General features: G+C 38.4%; 2 protein-coding genes across 2 annotated transcripts; one reads left to right on the forward strand and one right to left on the reverse strand.

The window, feature by feature from the left end:
* Positions 1-5,003: 5,003 nt before the first annotated feature.
* Positions 5,004-6,890, forward strand: LOC136282866 (TATA-binding protein-associated factor 172-like). The gene is made up of 4 exons (XM_066170824.1): positions 5,004-5,093; positions 5,506-5,571; positions 6,013-6,154; positions 6,706-6,890. Exons 1-4 carry the CDS (start codon positions 5,004-5,006, stop codon positions 6,888-6,890), a joined length of 483 nt encoding a protein of 160 aa, XP_066026921.1.
* Positions 6,891-12,996: 6,106 nt separating this feature from the next.
* LOC136282867 (NACHT, LRR and PYD domains-containing protein 12-like) lies at positions 12,997-17,657 on the reverse strand. Its single transcript, XM_066170826.1, has 3 exons — positions 17,572-17,657; positions 16,501-16,584; positions 12,997-15,356 (listed from the first exon to the last, which is right to left on the reverse strand). Exons 2-3 carry the CDS (start codon positions 16,580-16,582, stop codon positions 12,997-12,999), a joined length of 2,442 nt encoding a protein of 813 aa, XP_066026923.1. The 5' UTR covers positions 16,583-16,584; positions 17,572-17,657.
* Between the last annotated feature and the right edge of the window lie 107 nt (positions 17,658-17,764).

The following is a 17,764-nucleotide window of genomic DNA, read 5'->3' on the forward strand; positions in this document are numbered from 1 at the left end:
GTTTAAAAGCGACCGATGTGGATAATTTAGATAGATGGAGCTAAGGTTCGATCGTGATCTGAGAACGAGTTGAGAGGTTCCTTAGCTGTGGGCACCTAAACGTGTGGAAGACTGGGTCGATAGAATCAAACATGGCGGCAGACTAGACGCACAAGTTAAGGATTTTTTTAAGGATTCAGGCAAATTTGAGGTTTTCTGCACACTAGAAATCATCGTCGAATGGATCTGCGAGATTCCTTTGGCATTATATTAGCGACAGCCAGAAGTAGAGGACAGAGTCTATTATTTCATTATCCATATTTACCGCCTTTCTGGACTGAAGGGAGAGAAAAAGGTGAGGTGCACAGTATAGAATGGCCATGTTGCAGACGCATCACAGCAGGCCTGGAGGAAATCTAGCGTGTATAGAGCCATTTCAATTTTTCGTGGAAAGAGCATGTGCACTTGTCTCATTCTCCAGCTTCAGACTGGTTCACTATTGTAAGTTCTTAAAATTCTTGCACTGTGCGTGCGAAACTTAACTTCAGTGCATCAGTTGCCTTGCAGAAATCCCCAAGAATCGTTTCGCCTTGGGTAAAGTTGTCTCTTCTATTTGCTTATTATTATATGGGGGATTGAACACAGGGTTCATATGGGTCCTGGAAAACCTGGAAAGTCCTGGAATAGGCCATTTTACAGTTGTGTACTTAGTTGCCAAGCCTTTGATTTGGAGTGAGGCTGAAGGTGACCTTGTTGTGATAGAGACCAGTATCTAGTTAGCATGATAACAAATTAATTTGCATTTCAAAAGCAGCAAGGTTTGTATCATAACAAGGTCACCCTCAGCCTCACTCCTGTTCAAAGGCTTGGCAACCAAGCACACAACTGTAAAATGGACTATTCTGCTTTGACATTTTCCAAGTCTGGAAAGTCCTGGAAAAAGACTACAGGTCCCAGAAAATCCTGGAAATCTGCTTAACTCAAGTTTTCAGTTTGTACATTTCAGAATGTACATTAAAAGAAATGATTGTAAGACTCTAGGGAGAATTGATTTTGAAATTGTGGGAGTGAGAGGGTGTAAGGTGAAATTTGGAGTCCTGGAAAATCCATCTGAGTCTTAAAAAAGTCCTGAAAAAGTGTGTAAAATTTCTTTCTTAAAAAGGGTATGAACCCTGTGAACACCATGCAGAAGGGTGGATAAGATTTAAATATCATGCTCTTAACTTTTTGTTTCCTTCATAATGGTAAATTTTCAAAGTCCTTTTAATTTTAAGCCTATGAAATTGGCATGGCTATGCAAATCCCCAATAAGTAGCATATGTTAAATTATCATTACCACATCTGACTGTGCTAAGATGGTTCTAAGGTTTGGTAAACTGCCAAAAAACTGCATAGGAATTTTATATCTATTGAAATTCTATCATCATATGCATTACCTACATTTCAGAAATTTTTCTGGAATCAAAGATGGTTATCTCATTGGGTGAGTTCAATATGATTTAAAATAATTTGAGATCATTGAGATAAAACTGATTTTAGTTACCATTACAAGTACAGAAAGGGATACAGGTGTAATGGTCTAATTTTGCACCCTTCGGTATTTTTCTTATGGCTAATTTAGAGGACATTTACCAGTTGAATAAATTTTCTGAAGTTTGCAAGTCAACTGTTTCACAGTATTGTGGATAACCTAGTCATTGTCATTGTCACATTTACCCCCATTGTCCACTGAGCTTAACATGAAAAGATGATAACCTCCCTATGTATTAAATGAAGAATTGAAATCCTGTCTTCTAATTACTCAAAGGCTCTTAACTCCCAACCAACATTTACATGATTAATGGCTAGTCCCTTTTATACAAAGTGTTCATGTTAGTTGTCGTGGTTATGAAATCATTTTTCGTTTCCCAAGGAATCATTCTTGTACTTACTGCACTGGCCATGGTGTAATGTGTAATGTAAAGAAGCTGAACTTCATCTGATTTTGGAGTATAAATCAAAATTAATGGCAATAAAAGTCTACTTTATAACATGCTCCTGTGTGTCACTAGTTTCTTGCTCGAATTATCCTTGATGGAACGTGACAAGAGGTCAATGTATATAATGTACACTGACAAGATGACCAAAAAGAAACTTAAACCTCTCATTTTACTTTTATAATCTGCATATATGTTTCAGTTTTACTTTCTCCAAGGTAAAATGAGCTGCAAACTCATGAGTGCATGGATATAGGAGTGCCAAAACTAAATGAACTTTGAGATAGCTGTGTAGAATTTCTCTAAGTGTGACACAAACTAAGTTGTTACATCTCGGTACAACATGTTATTCCTTGAAGTTAGGAAAAAGTGATTCTTATAGTATTCTTTTTGACAAAATGAAGGTTCCAAATGCAATATCCTATCAAGTCCACCTCTCCTCCCTTATTCATGGACAAGTACAAAGTCACAACAATCGGCACATATTACCGTTGGTGAACTTAAATTGCTCACATCTAACCTTGCAAATTTACACTGCAGCTGTTTCCCCTCTCCCTCGCCCACCTTGATTAAGGGTCTCCCTGTAATAAATATCCTCTGCTATATCCTGAATTGAAAATGATGTTCCTTGGACACCAATTGGAGGATTTACTGTTAATGGAAAAACCAGGCCAAAAAAGGGGATTCGACTTGTAATAGTTGACTCTATTAAATTTCACTTTGAATTTTGACCCTTCTTCTGTTATCAATAGATACATGTAGACTGAATTATTGTGCATGTTTTAAATGATCTATGAAAGGAAGCAATTATAGGAAAATGTCAAGTATCCAATTCTAGATGATCTTCACAGTAAAAAGTGTGTGATTTATTTCTTATTTTCTGCCTTCCATTAATTTGTGGTTCTGCATTATAAGGAATGCAAGTGTCCAAAGGAAAATATTGTACAGTTAAACAAAGTTCTATCTGAACAAATTGTGTATGATAAGATAGCTATGCTCAACACAAGACTGCAGACAGATCAACAGATAAGAAACAAAGATCTTCCTGAAAGATATTATACTGTACACCGACAAAAGAATTCAAGGGACTGGTGTTGTTCTTTTCATTGCAATTTAATGTAGGTAATAATTATTCTAAAGAGGGTAAATAGTTCTGTACAAAATGCACAAATTTCAGTGTAATTTCAGAGTGTGGAGCACAACTGACTCATTTGGATGGGGACATGATCAGACACTTGTATATGTATGTATTTCTTTAATGTTTACTTTCCTCAGGGCTTGTTAAATGCATAACAAGAGAAAGGAATTAATGCCTCAGCTGGTATCCAGCCATAGTAAGGAATGGTTGACTTAGATTTATACATCTTATGAGCACATATGCACTGTAGCCTTGACTGGGACAATGTATAAGGAGCTATAATGGTACAATTTGCCCATGGTAAGGTACTACATATAATTTGTCAGCAGCTGTTGAAAGTTACTTCGTAGTTTTCATACTGTTGGCAATGCTGTTAAGCTTTTGCCTCAGATATCTTCATGGAAGTTTCTGAAAAAATATCATCACAGGCTCTTGAAGATTGTGCCTTTTGAAACTATTTTTACATTTTCTACTCATGCTCCCAAAGTGTATTTTGCACAAAGTTACATTATACAATTTTATGGGGCTTGAGAGAGACCTGTTGTGGTTGTTGGGGTAAACTGATTTCTCCATGGACTTGCCAAATTTTTTCTACTCATTTTTTAATGCTTAGAAGCCACTGACATTTTAATCCTGTTCTCAAGGATTAGCCAGGTTTCAGAATTTTCCATGCCTTGTTTTTTTAAAGCAATGGCTTTTCTTTTCACATAGCATTACACAATTTATATTTAGGGTGCAGAGATGAAGAGAAGGCATTTAATGGCAACCATAGGACAAATACAATCAGCATACCAAAAGCTACATATTAGGTATGTTTTGTTTGCACCTGCTATCAATGGTAGCTGATTTGTTCAGCTTCACTTTTGATATGAGGATAATGGTAGGATCATCTACACAAGTTTAATTGTGTAATTCTGCTCCTCTCCTTTGTTGGCATTGGGAAAACTTGTTTATGAAAACAGAGTCATTTTTACTTCCAAGTAGATTGTTTTGTGAAAGAGCAAGTTTGGCAGGCTTTGAAATTGATAAAAATTGTTTCCATGCATTGAATTTAGTATTTAAAATAAAGTGAATTTTTAATGCACCAAAATTTAGGAAAAATTGTTTGTAAGTTTTCCCCTTTCATGCATAAAGAGTTTATTCCCGGATTAGGTGTTTCACAAAATAAAGAAATTGGTGTTTTTTTAATTTTTTTTACAGAGTTCAGGCAAGTGTTGCAAGCACACTGATCTTTTTGAATAAACTTCCCCTTAAATCGAACCCTATAATAAGGCCCATCATGGACTCTATCAAGAAAGAAGAGCAAACCATTATGCAGGTCTGTGTGTACTTTCCCTTTATATGTTTACTTCATATCTCGAGTAAAAGTTAATGCTATAAGTCATGGATCTCCCTGACGATTGTACACTCTGAAACTTAAATATGTACATGATAAAGCAAACTCAATGCATCGTGCAATATGATATTCAATGTAATTACTCAACCCACTATGGAAATAAGTTGTTTTCACTTGCAGGTGTACTCTCTTTTTTTGCCTTTCTTATGCCTGTCTTGATTTAACAATTTAAACTATTAGGAAAAGTGATGCCTGTAGGAGCCCGCGGCTATGATTATTGTCCAATTCTTATTTGAAGTCTATTAGAAGTTGTTCCCCTTTTTATCGGCCACGGAAAGTGAAACAGGTTGCACAGGAACTTACCGATCAAACTACACCCATAGAGGCTCAAGATTCTACCATTGAACACAATTTTTTTCTCGTCTTTTCTCTTCGCAGACTACGTAACAAGGTCAAAAACCACAGTTTAGTCGTAGCATCGTACAATAGTGAATTCTTCTGGTAAGGAGAGTTACTGAAGGGTACCGGTAATTGAAAATACACATTGTTAAGGCACAGCAGTTATTTCAAAGAAATGTCTCGTTTGTTTCGTCCGAACAGATCAGTGCTCTGGAAGTACTGTGTCCTTGACGAGGGCCATATTATAAAGAAAGGAAAAACAAAGGTAGGTTACGTTTTGGTGTTTCCTGTAGAAAGCAAACGTTGAGGAGACCGATGATAATTCCCTGACAGAAAAAAAAACCGGTGGAGACGAAGATATTGTATATTTGGTATTTTCCATGTGTTATCTCTCTCACAGGATTTAAACAGGTTCTCCTTTTTATTACTGAAGTTTCATTGATGCTTGTTGCTTGAGAATAAATTTCGAATCGTCCGAAATGGAACAGTAGCTATGTAGTCCAGTATTCAAATTAAAGGCGGACGGTAAGAAGCTCCTACGAGTATCGGCCCCTTTAAGTAGTTAGGACGGAATCGTAAACAGGCTCTTTGTAATGCATCGTCATTGATGTCGACACGACATAGTGGGCGGCTTAAGCTCCACTTTTTTCAATTTGATTTTTTTTCTTTCCTTCTAGCTTGCTAAAGTCATTAAGCAGCTACGAGCCAGTCATCGACTTATACTCTCGGGAACACAAATCCAGGTACGAATGGAGGGGCTTTTATTAAGCAAATGAAGCTATGCGATTTAAATATGGGAAGATGACGAGTCACTGTTCCCACAGCTATTCCACATGTAGATCTTAAAATCTTCTTCATCTACCTATGAAGAGGAGGATTAATATTTTCCTCTGCCTTGTATAATGTGAGGAAATGTCAACAGGAGCTTCTGTCGAACAGCAAAACGTTGTTCATGTTTCTGAAGTATTCTACGTCACAAGATTAAATATTCAGACAATTGAGACTTGCTCGTTCCAATGTGTCGTTCATTTTTGCTTCATTCTCACCATACTCCTTTGTTATGAGTTATCTTTCCGTACGGTAGCGTAATTTTGTAGTTTTTTTGTATTACTTTACCTTTTTTAGTCTTGCAAAGATTTGATACGGCGCTTTACGTTCATAACATGCTCATGTTTTATTTTCAGAGTAATGTCCTTGAGCTGTGGTCATTGTTTGATTTCTTAATGCCTGGTTTTCTCGGAAGTGAAAAGCAGTTTCAGTCTAGGTTTGGTAAACCCATTCTACAGTGTAGAGACGCAAAATCTTCCTCTAAGGAACAAGAAGCTGGTGAGTGTCCATGGATTGATTACTAAGTAGCTAACACACAACCTGCGTAGCTTTTGGTCCTTGATGAAAAATAAAGCAGTCTAGACCGTGAGTAAAATGAACGTCAGAGCTCCAATTCTCTTTCCGTCACTCAAGAGTTCCACAAAGCCGCTAGATACACGTGTTAGTCACCTCAGCACTCTGACATCTGGCTTAGCGTTTGTTGAACAAATAAGACAATAGATGTTGTGCTTCACTAGTTAAAAAGAAAGAAACCGGCCTCTGCAAGACGCTCACACTTTTCAGCTATCATAGGATTAATACTTCGTGTATTTGACTGAAATGTTAGATGGTTTTACCCTGAATTTCCCGCCAGTCTCACCCTTTTCATTCCAAAGACCACGCCCTAAAGAAAGTGAGTTGTCCCTCCTCGATGATGATTTTGTTGAAAAAGTAGAAAATGAAGATCCTCTAGCAGAAGACTGTTTGCCTCTCAGTAAGATTTCATAGCATTGTGGGTCATACATGAGGTGATACCGTGGTCTGTATTTACATATGTGTCCCATTCTTAGGGGCCTTGGCCATGAAGGCCCTTCATCGTCAGGTTTTACCATTCCTATTGAGGCGCCTGAAAGAAGATGAGCTGCAAGATCTTCCACCTAAGATCATTCAAGATTACTACTGTGAACTAAGTCCGCTACAGGTCAGTCTGTTGCTATGGCCAACAATCAATGTGCGCCACTGGGTCGATGTATAATAGTTTTCGACCATATTTGATATTTCTGGACAGGAGATGAATATTCAAGCAGTTGTGCGAAAATTTCAAGGATTTTTGTATTTAGTGGTATTTTTTATCATTTTTTATTGTTTATTTCGACTTATTTTGAATTATTCCACGAGCGCGCGTTGGATATGAAATGACGGGCCTCGTTGGCGATAATCATCTCATATCCAACAAGGGCGAGTAGATTGACCCTTTTATCAAATATGCCCCAAACTATAAATAAATCTTCCTAACTTTATTTTGTAAGAAAAACGGAATGTTACAATGCATAAAAACACTTCCGATTTCACTCGTCTTCATGCGCGCGCGTGATGACTCATAACTCATGATGGCTAAGCCAATGAAAACTCTTGAAATGCATCATCCAATGATCCAGTTTTTAATAACAACTTGTAGTCAGCTTTCCAATTTCCCCAAGGTGGATAGAACAGTCAACACCTCTTTCGCGTCTTCCTTTGTTCTCAAACCTATGAAAGACATTCTCATTGTCCGCTCGTTTCTAAACCCAATTGTCAAGTGAAAACATACTATACAATTAGATATTTTATAAATTGAGTCTTCAAGTCGGACTTTTTTTTTCTGTCAGACTCCAGAAGTTTATAATAATAATAATAATAATAATAATAATAATAATAATACAGTATTTATATAGCGCTATTTCTATTGCTATTCAATAGCGCTTTACAATTCATTTATAAAAGACTGATAAAATTTATAAAAACGTAAACATCACTAAAATATGAGTAAAAAACTAGCTAATAAAAAATCTGTAATGATGAGAGTAAAAACTGTGAAACTTATAATAGAACTAATTCACTAACTAATTAACTAACTAACTAACTAACTAGCTGACTAACTAATTAACTAACCAACTAACTAGCGACCTAGCTAACTATAAAATAGCTAATTAACTCGCTAAGCTAATTATAAAATTTGTTAAGAAGGTTAATTATAAAATTTGTTAAAAAGGTATGTCTTTATACAGGTCTTAAAGTCTAATAGCGAGCTGCTCTCTTTTATGTTGTTCGGAAGAGAGTTCCATAGAGTCGGTGCTACAAAAGAGAAACACCTGTGACCATAACTTACTAGCTTGACAGGTGGTACTTTAAGTAAGTTTTTGGAGGAGGACCTCAGATTTCTGGTTGGTACATAAGGCTTCAGCACTTCAGTGATGTAACTAGGGGCTTGTCCGTTGAGCGCTTTGAAAGTCAAAAGTAATATCTTGTAATCTATGCGCTGGCTAACTGGGAGCCAGTGAAGCTGCTTTAAAACAGGTTTGATGTGGTCATACTTTCTTGTACGAGTGACAACACGAGCTGCAACATTCTGGACATTTTGTAGACGATCTATCAGGAATTTGGGTAATCCATATAGTAGCGAGTTGGTGTTATCTAGCTTAGATGTAATGAACGCATGAACTAGTTTTTCAGTATCTGCTAGAGATAAGCAGTCTCTTATCTTGCTAATGTTTCTAAGATGGAAGAAACAGGCTTTGCAGGTACTGGTAACATGCTTATCTAGTGACATGTGCTCATCAAAGATAACTCCAATGTTCCTTGCAGAGGGAGATGGCTCGATCCGCTCACCAGACACATCAACATACTCTATTGATGGGGGTGGACGGTGTCGTGCACTCAAGATCAATAGCTCCGTCTTTCCTCTGTTTAGTTTCAGTTTATTGCACACCATCCACGAGTCTATCTCAGAAACAAACGCCTCTATTTTTTCTATAGAGCTAGGTAGTTCGGCGGGGGTGGGCTTGAAAGAGAGATAGAGCTGGGTGTCGTCGGCGTAGAGATGGTAATTAAGTCTGTGCCGTCTAATGATGTCCACAATGGGTGAAGTGTATAATAAGTATAGAACCGGACCTAGTACTGATCCCTGGGGGACACCGTACCGAAGTTCTTTCATCTTTGACTTGTTTCCATCAATTATCACAAACTGTTTTCGGTCTTGGAGATATGATCGAAACCATTTTAGCACATTTCCTTTTACTCCATAGCGTTTTGCCATTCTTTCCAGTAGTAGATCATGGTCGACTGTATCAAACGCCGCAGACATGTCTAACAGTAACATGACAACGCATTTTTGATTGTCTATTTCGAAGAGAATGTCATTTTGCACCCTCAAGAGTGCAGTCTCTGTGCTGTGAAAACGCTTATACGCAGACTGAAAAGATTCCTCTAGATCATTATCACGTAGGTGATCACTCAATTGACAAGAAACTGCCTTTTCAATTATCTTTGATATAACCTTCAGATTTGAGATAGGTCTAAAATTTGAATAATCCTCGGAGTCCAGGTTGTTCTTCTTCAACTTTGGTTTGATCACTGCTTCTTTCAGTGCAGCGGGCATTGATGCTGATTGGAGCGACATGTTCACGATGTTGGTTAAGACAGGTAGAAGGGCTGATTTACATTCCTTTAGAATAGATGCCGGTATAGGATCAAGATCACAAGATTTTTTACCGATAGTGTCTACAAAACCTTCAATCTCTCTCTCTGACATCACTCTAAACTCTTTGAATTCGGCATGACAAGGCTGTTTGTTTGCTTCGCAGGACTGGGTATTAGAAGTCGCTTCATTGGATAGCTCTGTTCTTATTGTCGCTATCTTCTTGTCGAAAAAGTCGGCAAAATTGTTCGTAAGCTCAATCGTCGAGGGTGCGGTCGGATAGCGTCTCTCTACTTTGCGGTGTAATAGCTTGTCGACTGCGTTGAAAAGGACTTTTGGATCTGATGCATTCTCTGAAATAATAGATGAGTAGTATGAAGCCTTTGCATCCTTAAGCATTTTATTCACAACCCGGCACTGGTCGACATATATCTGTCTGTCGGCGCACAGTCTTGACGATCGCCAACGGCGCTCCAGCTTCCGGCGTTTTCTCTTAGCATCACTAATACCCTCGTGGTACCATGGTGCTGATGGGCGGAGAGTTATCACGCGTCGTTTTAAAGGGGCATGCCTTTCAAGTGTTTCCGTCAGTGTGTTTTCGTATTTTTCAATGAGACCCGTAAGATCAAGGGTGCTAGTTGACAGAAGGTTGGACTGCTTTAGGTCATCATTAAAACTGCTCATATTTACCGAGCGCAGTTTACGATAACTAATTTCCTTTTGTTCCAGGGGTGGTTTCTTTAGGCGAAGCTTGCAGTGTATAGCAGAGTGATCGGACAGCATGGGATCCCGTATTCCAGTGCTATTTACCAGTTCGTCCTCGGCTCTAGTTATAATCAGGTCTAAGGTGGGTCCATTTACATGTTGGACAAGACCGAACGATTCTAAGATGTTGTTAAATTTGACAGTATCCAGATTGCTGATATTATCCACGTGATAGTTGAATTCACCCACTATGAGTAGGTTACCAGGGGACACAACTAACTGTTCTGCGAGAATGCAGAATTCTTCAAAGAATAGAGCACTATTTAGTTGATTTGCCTTAGATGGAGGTGGTCTATAGATGGTAAAAATCCTTGTAGACCCAGTGGAGCATGTCGTTACGATGTCCAGGTATTCGAAGGACTTGAAATTTCTTTGGGTTTGTTTCGTAACCTTCATGTGTTTCTTTATTAGGAGGCCAACTCCTCCCCCTCGTGCGTTTTTCCGAGGAACGTGGTAAAACTGGTATCCAGTGGGGCAAACTTCGGCGATGGAAAAATTATAGTTTTCATTATTATTCAGCCATGTCTCAGTCAATGCGAAAAAGTCTACGTTATTTTCGACTGCATAATCCTTGATCGCAAGTTCCTTCTTATTGATTGATCTGGTGTTCAACAAACAGAAGTCAATGGGTACGAATCCATTCTGCAGTTTTTGCTTTGAGCATCTTATGCTGATAAGATTGTGCCAATTCACTCCTCTGGGACAGCAATTTTTGGAGCCAAGGGTGGCGTTGTACAACACAGTGGCTGGCCGTAATGCATGGCTGCGTTTGGCTTGCGATGAAACAATGACCGGTATTGTTCTATTTCCAGAGGGCCCGGGATTGAGCTTAAATGTCAGATCGCCAATTAGTTCCATGTTGAAAGCGGCGGAGCTGTTGGGATAATAAAAGCATGGTCTTTTGTGTCTTTTCGTCCTGCGCCGCTTTGATAAATTCCTGTGCAGAAACGAACCAGTGATTGTGTAGCAATTCGTCCAGCGATGTGAAATGCTCGTTGTGAACAAAACATCTTTGTTAGAGTAATTAGATGTATTGTGAAGCAAGATTCCGGCAGCTTTGTGGGTCGAACGGAAATGCGACGGTGGATAGAAAAAATCCCTTCTAGGAGGCAGAATATTCAGCGTTGAGTCGCATTTTGGAGGCCAGTTTGTAGATTCGTAGCTTCTGTAATGTCTTCCGTTCAGAAATGGTTGGTTGGTCCAGTAGAGAGCGAAGTAGAGGAGAAAGAGTGTAGAGCGATCACATGCACGTCTTACCCGCATTATGCAAATCAATAAAAAAAAAAGTTTAAACTGAACATCGCCAACACAGTGATCTCGCAAGACAACTCAAGCCTATTGACCATGGATACTGGACAACTCCTGGATCTCTTTTCAGTCGACCAAGCAAAGAAGAGAGAAAAACCAAGCGCACAACAGTCGAATGCAACTGGGAAGACTTCGCTCAAAACTATGATTGAAAATTTGGGAGAGCTATGGGACGAGGAACAGTATGAAACAGAATACAATTTAGACAACTTCATTGGTTCGCTGAAGTGAAAAATAGTATGCGTCATTTTGGGATAGATGATTGTCAGGTTGAAAACCTGGCCCTATGTCTGCGTTGGTGGAGACGAAGTCGCTCTGGTCATTGAAGTTTACCTTGGAGCAGCCATAACGATTCAAAAAGGAGAACCGAGGTTAATAGAAAGGTTAAACACCTTCTTGGGTCGTTGCCCCGCATTTTGCGAAAGGAAGTTGGAAATTCAAACATTGCTTAGGAAGTGACAAAGAAAACAAGTAAGGAAACAGACAACCAAAACAAATTTTGATTTGATATTCTCAAATTAAAAATGCCTCAGAAAATTGACGGTGATGTAAACATTTTGGAGGTAATAGGCTGAATTTCATAAAGTTAGCTCGCCTTTGCATATTAGTAAAATAATAAGAACACATTCAGAGTAATTTGAACGTAGCTAGCGTATATTCGGGCATAGGATGTCGCGCTCTAGGAAAGACACTTTCCTTTGTTTGATTTAGATCAAATTCCCACTTACGAAACGAAACATCTTTGGTGATGGCAATTAGGCATGTGGTGAAATAAAGGTTTTCACTCTGTTATAGTTGTATTGTTTTGTTCCTTTTTTCCGTTATGTTAAAGCTAGGAGAGGAAGAGGACTGTTGGTGGGTTTTATTAATAGACTGGTCATCACAATTCTCCTGAACTTTGAACAAAATCAGGAACTTTTTTTTGTGATTAGTACCCGTAGTATCCGTTTGAATCTTGAGTAAGAATAGCTATAATCTAAGCATTTGGATATCAAGTTCAAAAAGTTCTACTCGATTAGGAGTAAAAGACTTAATGAATCCCAGTTAAACGATGACTAGACCTGGGTAAGGGCTGTCTAATGACTGAGACATGTGAAACCCTAACTACTCCGGCAACAGCACAAAGGAAGGCGACCGAGCCAGTAAGATATGATACGAAATAAACTCCACTAAGAGGAAAACATAGTTTAGCATATACATTATTAACAGATAATCACGTTTTTCCTCGTACAATTTGCTTAGGGCTAGGGCTAGGGCTAGGGCTAGGGCTAGGGCTAGGGCTAGGGCTAGGGCTAGGGCTAGGGCTAGGGCTAGGGCTAGGGCTAGGGCTAGGGCTAGGGCTAGGGTTAGGACTAGGACTAGGGCTAGGACTAGGACTAGAGTTAGGGTTAGGTTAGTTAAATCAACAACCGTATATTTTTAAAGAACTAAAAAATTTTACACGCCTTAAGGGTTCGTGTAATTTGGGTAGCCTTTGAACAGTTCACTTGTGCTAATTTTCCCCAAGTTGTACTTAAAATCTTGTGATTTTCTTATGAAAATCTATAATTCATATAAATATTAAGTAATAAATGCATTTTAAGAACAACAAAAAGATAAAGCGTTAACAGTTTTAAAAAACGTTCGCTATTGACATATTCCTTGTGTACCCTAAAATATTGTTAAGACGGTTCATAGCGGCATCGGTGATTTGATTCATCTCCATATTAAGTTTTGTAACTTTACACGTTGGTGCCTGTAATGCTTGACATAGACTGACAACACCGGCATCGGTGATGTGATTAAAACCCAGATCAAGTTCGGTTACTTTACATGTTGGTGCCTGTAATGCTTGACATAGAGTGGCAACACCGGCATCGGTGATGTGATTAAAACCCAGATCAAGTTCGGTTACTTTACATGTTGGTGCCTGTAATGCTTGACATAGACTGGCAACACCGGCACCGGTGATCTGTTTAAAACCCAGATCAAGTTCGGTTACTTTACATGTTGGTGCCTGTAATGCTTGACATAGACTGGCAACACCGGCATCGGTGATCTGATTACCACCCAGACGAAGTTCGGTGACTTTAGATGTTGGTGTCGGTAATGCTTGACATAGACTGGCAACACCGGCATCGGTGATCTGATTACAACCCAGATCAAGTTCGGTGACTTTACATGTTGGTCTCTGTAATACTTGACATAGACTGGCAACATCGGTATCGGTGACCGTGCAAGAAGCCAGTTCAAGTGTGGTGATTGTATTCCATTCAGATTCCTTCTCTTCACTGAGTGCACCTAAAACATTTAATGTAAAAGACACAGCAGGACAGTCCACATCCCCCATCCTAGAGCCAGAAAGACCAAAATATCCATTTCTTATGTCGAATACGTCGTGAAATCTCTTTACTATTCCCTTGGCAAACTCAATGTCTTCGTATCTTAGGAGACATTTAGAAATTAATTCCCCCTTTTTGGCTTCTTTTTCCCATAAGTCGTCGCTGAGAAATGTGTGGATAATCATCTTCTCCTCAAATTCGTTGTCTTTTTGCTTGGACAAAATACCAGACATAAACAGAACTACTTCTGTAGACACATGTTTGGGGGGGATAGTTCTTGTCTCTACAAACCAACGCGCCGCCAAGTACTCTTGAAGAGTCAAATGTGTAAAACAAAAATGTTTAGTCGTCTCAGAAAAAGATTTTCTGAAAGGAGGACCGCAATGAAGAAGACCGCTTCCACACAGAATCAGTTCAACCTCATGTAAGTTCAAAGTTTTCAAATCCTCTTTAAAGAAAAGAAACTTTCTCTCCAGAAGAAGTTGAGCTGCCAGCTTTGATAATTCATCCAGAGTCTTCTTGAGAGAGGCTCTTTTCTTTGTATCGTGTCTTCGCACGAACATGTTGACCACTCCATCATAAAGGTCACTTGTTTTCACCGGGAGAGGATTATTCTTCTTTGGTTGCTGTAGAGTATATTCGAAGTAGGAGCACATAAGAAAACAGAGCACAGGAATGTGGGCAAAGCTGACAAGATTGTCATTCTTTGTAATGTGGTCCATTACAATGTTTTTCATTCGGTCGTTGTTTTTGAAATACTTTCCAATGTATTCTTTTACCTGTGGCTCGGAAAACCCTATAATTTCAACGTATCTGTCAAAATAGATGTCTTTGGCTTTCATTTCGTCAGATTCGTCGGGTCTTGACGTGATCATGACAACCGAACCTCTCAGTATTTTTCCTTTGATAAGCTTGGCACACAGTGCTGCTACTGGCATCTTCTCTTTGGCGTTATTTGGGTACTTTTCATCCGAATCACTAGCGATATACTCTCGTTGTGAACACTCGTCATACCCGTCGATGATAATCAAAATTTCTTCGGAATGATGAAGAATGTACTCAAATATAGAGTCGTCGATATTTGAGTAGTCATCCAGCGCTGAAGATCGGTTTAAGATATCCTTTAAGGTAACAGGGTCGTCCCCAAGTAGGTTAAGCTGACGGAACGTGAGCAAGTATGCGAACTTAAAATCAGGTAATTCTGCATTTGCTCTGGATCGAAACAATTTGTTGTCAGCCCAATCTCTGATCAGCTTTTGACAAAACAGTGTTTTACCGATGCCTGCCTTTCCAGCGACAAGAACAGATTTTGGATGTTTCCCATCGGTTGGGATGAAAATTTCTTGAGAGCTTTTAATTTTCTTTCCTTTTATTTGACCGTACTGGCGAAGGCGTTTTTTTCGTTTCCCATCGGTTGGGATGATAATTTCTTGAGAGCTGTTTATTTGCTTTCCACTTATTTGACCGTACCGGCGAAGGCGTTCTTTTCTTTTCACATGAGGATCTTCGACTGGTTTTCTTCCATGTTGCATGAGAATGTTGGTGAATATGTCATCTGTTCTTACTTTGGACATGGTCGGTAAGGCCTGAACGAGGTACTCGGTGTGGCTTTTTATTGATTCTTTCAACGCATCGGAGTATTCCGCTACAACTGAAAGGAAAACCGTTACCTTTATTTATTTTGATAAACTATTCATTTAGTAACTTTTCCGATACTCGACGAAGAGTCATTGATCTGCCTGACTTGTAACGCGATTGGTTATCACGCTAGCAGAGTTTTGCTTTAATTAGGCTTTCTGAAAAGTGCAAGTTAATCTTGAATCCGTTCGCAATTAATTGACACCAAATGCCAAATGCCAAATTTAGATTAATCTTTAGCTGACTCTCACCCTGTGAACACCTCGCTATTACAGACACCATGCCACAGTGGACAAGAGCCAACCCCTGAGGAAACGCGTAAAGAAATGACTGAAATAGATTCCCTTTGAACTCTTGCTGTTGCTATAAAGTTTTACTTATTTTATCTCTTGCTATAGCAGACACTTCAATACTTCATCCAAAATCCTGACTCACATAATATAAAGCAACTTTATGATAAAGGAAAACAAAGAAACCATTCTTCAGTTGGGTGCAAACATTTGAATTTCTATCGTACCCTTTTATTACGGACTCTCACTACTGCAGACACCATATCACCCCCCACCCCCCATGGTGTCTGCGGTAACAGCAGTTGACTGTGCTTGGAAAAGTAACAACTGACATAACTGTTAAAAGAATTTAAGAACATTCTAATTATCACCTAAGAATTTTAATTTTGATAAATCCTTAGCTTCAGGGTCTCTTTTCACTCACCTTTCTTTTCCTGAAGTTTCACAGTGCTGTGTCCTACTTCCTGTTTTCTTTTGTGACCAGAAGTGGACAGTAAGGTGGAGGGTGAAGTACCTGAGAGGAAAAGTACAAAGAGCAATTCATGGTGTTACTTTAAATAGCGACATGAAAACAGGTCAAATCAACATGCAATTAACTGACATACCGTGTCACGACGTCACCGTCGGTTGTTTGAGTCATAATTTAAGATCAATATTGAAAACACCCAGTTTATCATTATATACTGTTTCACCAACCCCAGCCTCTACCATCTCAATATTCCCTTATAGCAAAACACAGAGAGAGGGAAAACTAAATTGGGTATAACTGCCTTAAAAAAAACATTTTTAATGAGAACTAAATGTATTTAAAAGTATTCTTAGATCAGTTTTACCATGAAATTCAATTTAACAGCATCATTTATTCACCTTCCATTCTTTGGAGTTTCATACGTGGCTCTTCTAGTTCTTCTTCAGGATCAAAGGTGGAAGATCCAGGAAGAGGCAACATGCCTAAAAATAAAGTTATACAGAGAGATATTAGCAATTCTACTAATAAATAGTTAGAAACAAACAATTACCAACTTGTAGTTAAAGATAGATTTAAAAAAGGTGCTCAAAACATCTATTTGATATTCACATATATATCTCATGTATATTGTCTTAACCCTTTACATCCTATCATCAGTCTGCATATTCTCCACACTGCTCCTTATACATTTCCTAGTGTGCTGAAAAGGAGAATTTGTTTGCCAATCAAAAGTTTCCTTCTCAGTTGACCATGTCCTTTATTCTCATCACCATCATGAGCAATTCAGGAGTGATATTGTGGGAGAAATTAGATGCTGGTCACTCTTAGGGTTTATTCCACAAACCAACTCAAATTACTTTCACATGAGTAGAGAATCAGGCACAATCATATCTGGAATAATTTACATTATTTTACATTATTTACAGCAATATATGTATTTATGGTGTTATTTTTCTTTGATAAATAATAATTAACACAGCAAACCAACATGTGACCATATGTATATAAGTGCACAAAATTTATCCAAAATACATCACCAATGTCAGTTTTTCAATACATAATTTATGATTAAGGTTGGGGAAAAACCTTCATTATACTATTATTATACTATTATTATGATTATGATTATAATTATTATTATTATTATTATTATTATTATTATGATCATTTTATTATTATTATTAAAACTGTTTTACCATCTACTGCCACTGATCTAAAAATAGATAAATAAATTGGGTTTTAATTCCTCTCAAATTAATCTTTTTAATGAAGAACTGAAAGTATTTCGAATAATTGTCAGTTTACTTTTACCCTTCAGACCCTAGCAACCTTAAATGTTTAATCCCAAAAGCACACTTCTTTATACTTGACATCATGGCTGAACACACTGAACATATTCACTTAAGAAATTAATTCAAACTGAGCTTCCTCTTCACCTTTTCTTGGCTTCAAGGTCTCTTTTCACTCACCTTTCTTTTCCTGAAGTTTCACAGTGCTCTGCCTTACTTCCTGTTTTCTTTTGGGACCAGAAGTGGACAGTAAGGTGGAGGGTGAAGTATCTGAGAGGAAAAGTACAAAGAGCAATTCATGGTGTTACTTTTAATGGCAACACGAAAACAGGTCAAATCAACATGCGATTAACTGACATACTGTGTCACTATC

This window comes from Pocillopora verrucosa, chromosome 8, assembly GCF_036669915.1.
Source record: "Pocillopora verrucosa isolate sample1 chromosome 8, ASM3666991v2, whole genome shotgun sequence".
In the NCBI taxonomy this organism is placed as follows: domain Eukaryota; kingdom Metazoa; phylum Cnidaria; class Anthozoa; order Scleractinia; family Pocilloporidae; genus Pocillopora; species Pocillopora verrucosa.

Coding starts and splice junctions, on each gene's coding strand:
- LOC136282866 (XM_066170824.1), top strand. CDS start 5,004: ATGTCTCGTTTGTTTCGTCCGAACAGATCAGTGCTCTGGAAGTACTGT. Junction 5,572..6,012: donor TCTCGGGAACACAAATCCAG/GTACGAATGGAG, acceptor TTTTATTTTCAG/AGTAATGTCCTTGAGCTGTG. Junction 6,155..6,705: donor CTCTAAGGAACAAGAAGCTG/GTGAGTGTCCAT, acceptor TCCCATTCTTAG/GGGCCTTGGCCATGAAGGCC.
- LOC136282867 (XM_066170826.1), bottom strand. CDS start 16,582: ATGTTGCCTCTTCCTGGATCTTCCACCTTTGATCCTGAAGAAGAACTA. Junction 15,357..16,500: donor GAAACTCCAAAGAATGGAAG/GTGAATAAATGA, acceptor TTTTCCTTTCAG/TTGTAGCGGAATACTCCGAT.